Source organism: Cervus canadensis, chromosome 27, assembly GCF_019320065.1.
Source record: "Cervus canadensis isolate Bull #8, Minnesota chromosome 27, ASM1932006v1, whole genome shotgun sequence".
Taxonomy (NCBI): domain Eukaryota; kingdom Metazoa; phylum Chordata; class Mammalia; order Artiodactyla; family Cervidae; genus Cervus; species Cervus canadensis.
In genome coordinates, this window is record NC_057412.1 from 38,885,050 (window position 1) to 38,888,417 (window position 3,368).

Sequence of the window (3,368 nt, forward strand, 5' to 3'; positions counted from 1 at the left end):
TAGTTTGTGTCTGACATTTGATGTTACTCGTGATGTTTTTCACAGATAGCTATATAATTGAATTTATCAATTTCTAACCCTTAGGAATGCTTCAGTTTTTTTGATAGCGTTTAAATGTCTTTACATTTTAATATGCACATGGACACAGGAGCAACTTTATACTGTATGCCTAAATGATATATTAAATACAATAAAGACCAGGAAAATAGTTTTTAAAAACATTTTATAATAGAAAATATATATACAACATAAAACTTATCATTTTAACTATATTTAAGTATCTACAGTTCAGAGGCATTAAGTTTATATTGTTGTGCATCTATCATCACCATCCAACTCCAGAACATTTTCATCTACCCAAACTGAAACTCTGTGCCCATTAAACAATAATTCCTCGTGGCTTCCCTACCCAGACAACCTTTAACTCCTGTAAGTGGCATCACACAATATTTGTCCTTTTGTGCCTAGCTTATTTCACTTGCTGTAATGTTATCAAATTTCATCCATGTTTTAACATGAATCAGAATTTCATTCCTTTTTAAGGCTGAATAATATTCTACTTTTTGTCTATACCACATTTTGTTAACCACTCATCAAGCAGGGGACAGTTGGGTTGTTTGCACCTGTGGCTATCCTGAATAAAATTCTATGAACATGAGAGTACAGAAATGGTCTTTCAAACAACAATGTTAATCCATGCAGATACAGTCACTGAAATAATTTGAGAATACTGACAGCAACTGAAAGTGAAGAAAAAGTCTTTGTCACTCAGTCATGTCTAACTCTTTGGGACCCCATGGATTGTATGTAGCCTGCCAGGATCCTCTGTCCATGAAGTTCTCCAGACAATAATACTGGAGTGGGTAGCCATTCCCTTGTCCAGGGGTCTTCCCGACCCAGGGATGGAACCCAGGTCTTCCGCATTGAGGGCTGATTCTTTACCAGCTGAGCCACCAGGGAAACCCAATTAATACCTATTGCTGACACCTAAATTCCTCACCTTTACCTAAACCACACAGAGAAAATTTTGCACTGAATCTTCCTCTCAAGACCTCAAAAGCCATCTTTGTCCATCTAATTGGACGTTTTTCTTGAAAATATGCTGGGAAAATGTTAAATAACAAGCTTAAAAGGTAAGAGCTCCTGGAGATTGATACTCCCCCAGATAAAGTTATGCATCCAAAACCACCTAACTTGTGAAAGCATTGTGGAAGAAGCTCCTTGCCCTTTTGGGGGAGCAAAACACCTTGAGAGTTCAAGAGTTGAATTGGGCATACTATAGATTACTATCTCATTTCTCCACAACTTTTTTTTTCCCCTCAACAGAGGAGTCAGGAATGGCTAAAGAAAATCATACCATAAAAAATGAGTTTATCCTCACAGGATTTACAGATCACCCAGAAATGAAGACCCTTCTGTTTGTGGTGTTTCTTACCATCTTTCTGATCACCATGGTGGGCAACCTTGGCCTGATGATACTGATTTCAAAAGAGCATCGTCTACACACACCAATGTATATCTTTCTGGGAAACCTTGCTCTTGTGGATTCTTGCTGTGCCTGTGCTGTGACTCCTAAGATGTTAAGGAACTTCTTTTCTAAAAACAGAATGATTTCCCTCTATGAATGCATGGCACAATTTTATTTTCTTTGCACTGTTGAGACTGCAGATTGCTTTCTCCTGGCAGCAATGGCTTATGATCGCTATGTGGCCATCTGCAAACCATTGCAATACCACACAATGATGTCAAAGAAACTCTGCATTCAGATGACCACGGGGGCCTACACAGCTGGGAACCTGCATTCCATGATTCATGTAGGCCTTCTATTTAGGTTAACTTTCTGTGGATCAAATCACATCAACCACTTTTACTGTGACATTCTTCCTTTATACAGGCTCTCCTGTGTTGATCCTTACGTCAATGAACTGGTACTATTTATCTTTTCCGGTTCAATTCAAGTCTTCACAATAGGTAGCGTTTTAATATCTTATCTCTACATTCTCTTAACCATTTTCAAAATGAAATCCAAAAAGGGGAGGTTCAAAGCTTTTTCTACCTGTGCGTCCCACTTTTTTTCAGTTTCATTATTCTACGGATCTCTTTTTTTCATGTATATTAGACCAAATTTGCTTGAAGAAGGGGATAAAGATATACCAGCTGCTATTTTGTTTACGGAAGTCGTTCCTTTACTAAATCCTTTCATTTATAGCCTAAGAAATAAGGAAGTAATAACTGTCTTGAGAAAAATTCTGAAGAAAGAAAAATCACAAAAAAGTTTAAAACAAATGACGTCTACTATAGCTTAATTGTTTAAATGCAGAAAAAAATTCCAAGTGAAATTCAGTTCAGTTCAGTTGCTTGGTCATGTCCGACGCTTTGTGACCCCATGAACCATAGCACGCCAGGCCTCCCTGTCCATCACCAGCTCCCAGAGTTTACTCAAACTCATGTCCATTGAATTGGTGATGCCATCCAACCATGTCATCCTTTGTCATCCCCTTCTCCTCCTGCCCTCAATCTTTCCCAGCATCAGGGTCTTTTCAAATGAGTCAGATTTTCACATCAGGTGGCCAAAGTACTGGAGTTTCAGCCTCAACATCATTCCTTCCAATGAACACCCAGGACTGATCTCCTTTAGGATGGACTGGTTGGATCTCCTTGCAGTCCAAGGGGCTCTCAAGAGTCTTCTCCAACACCACAGTCCAAAAGCATCAATTCTTCAGCACTCAGCTTTCTTTATAGTCCAACGCTCACATCCATACATGACCACGGGAAAAACCATAGCCTTGTCTAGGTGGACCATTTTTGACAAAGTAATGTCTCTGTTTTTTAATATGCTGTCTAGGTTGGTTGTAACACTCCTTCCAAGGAGTAAGCGTCTTTTAATTTCATGGCTGCAATCACCATCTGCAGTGATTTTGGAGTCCCCAAAAATAAAGTCAGCCACTATTTCCACTGTTTCCCCATCTATTTGCCATGAAGTGATGGGACTGGATGCCATGATCTTAGTTTTCTCAATGTTGAGCTTTAAGCCAATTTTTTCACGCTCCTCTTTCACTTTCATCAAGATACTCTTCAGTTCTTCACTTTCTGCCATAAGGGTGGTGTCATCTGCATATCTGAGGTTATTGATATTTCTCCCGGCAATCTTGATTCCAGCCTGTGCTTCTTCCAGCCCAGCCCTTCTCATAATGTACTCTGCATATAAGTTAAATAAGCAGGGTGACAATATACAGCCTTGACGTACTCCTTTTCCTATTTGGAACCAGTCTGTTATTCCATGTCCAGTTCTAACTGTTGCTTCCTGACCTGCATACAGATTCCTCAGGAGGCAGGTCAGGTGGTCTAGTATTCCCATCTCTTTCAGA

General features: G+C 39.5%; 1 protein-coding gene across 1 annotated transcript; it reads left to right on the forward strand.

Annotated features, from left to right (window-relative positions):
• The first annotated feature begins 1,246 nt into the window (after positions 1-1,246).
• LOC122428802 (olfactory receptor 5K1) lies at positions 1,247-2,402 on the forward strand. Its single transcript, XM_043448912.1, has one exon. The coding sequence runs from the start codon at positions 1,338-1,340 to the stop codon at positions 2,304-2,306; it is 969 nt and encodes a 322-aa protein (XP_043304847.1). The 5' UTR covers positions 1,247-1,337; the 3' UTR covers positions 2,307-2,402.
• Positions 2,403-3,368: the final 966 nt, after the last annotated feature.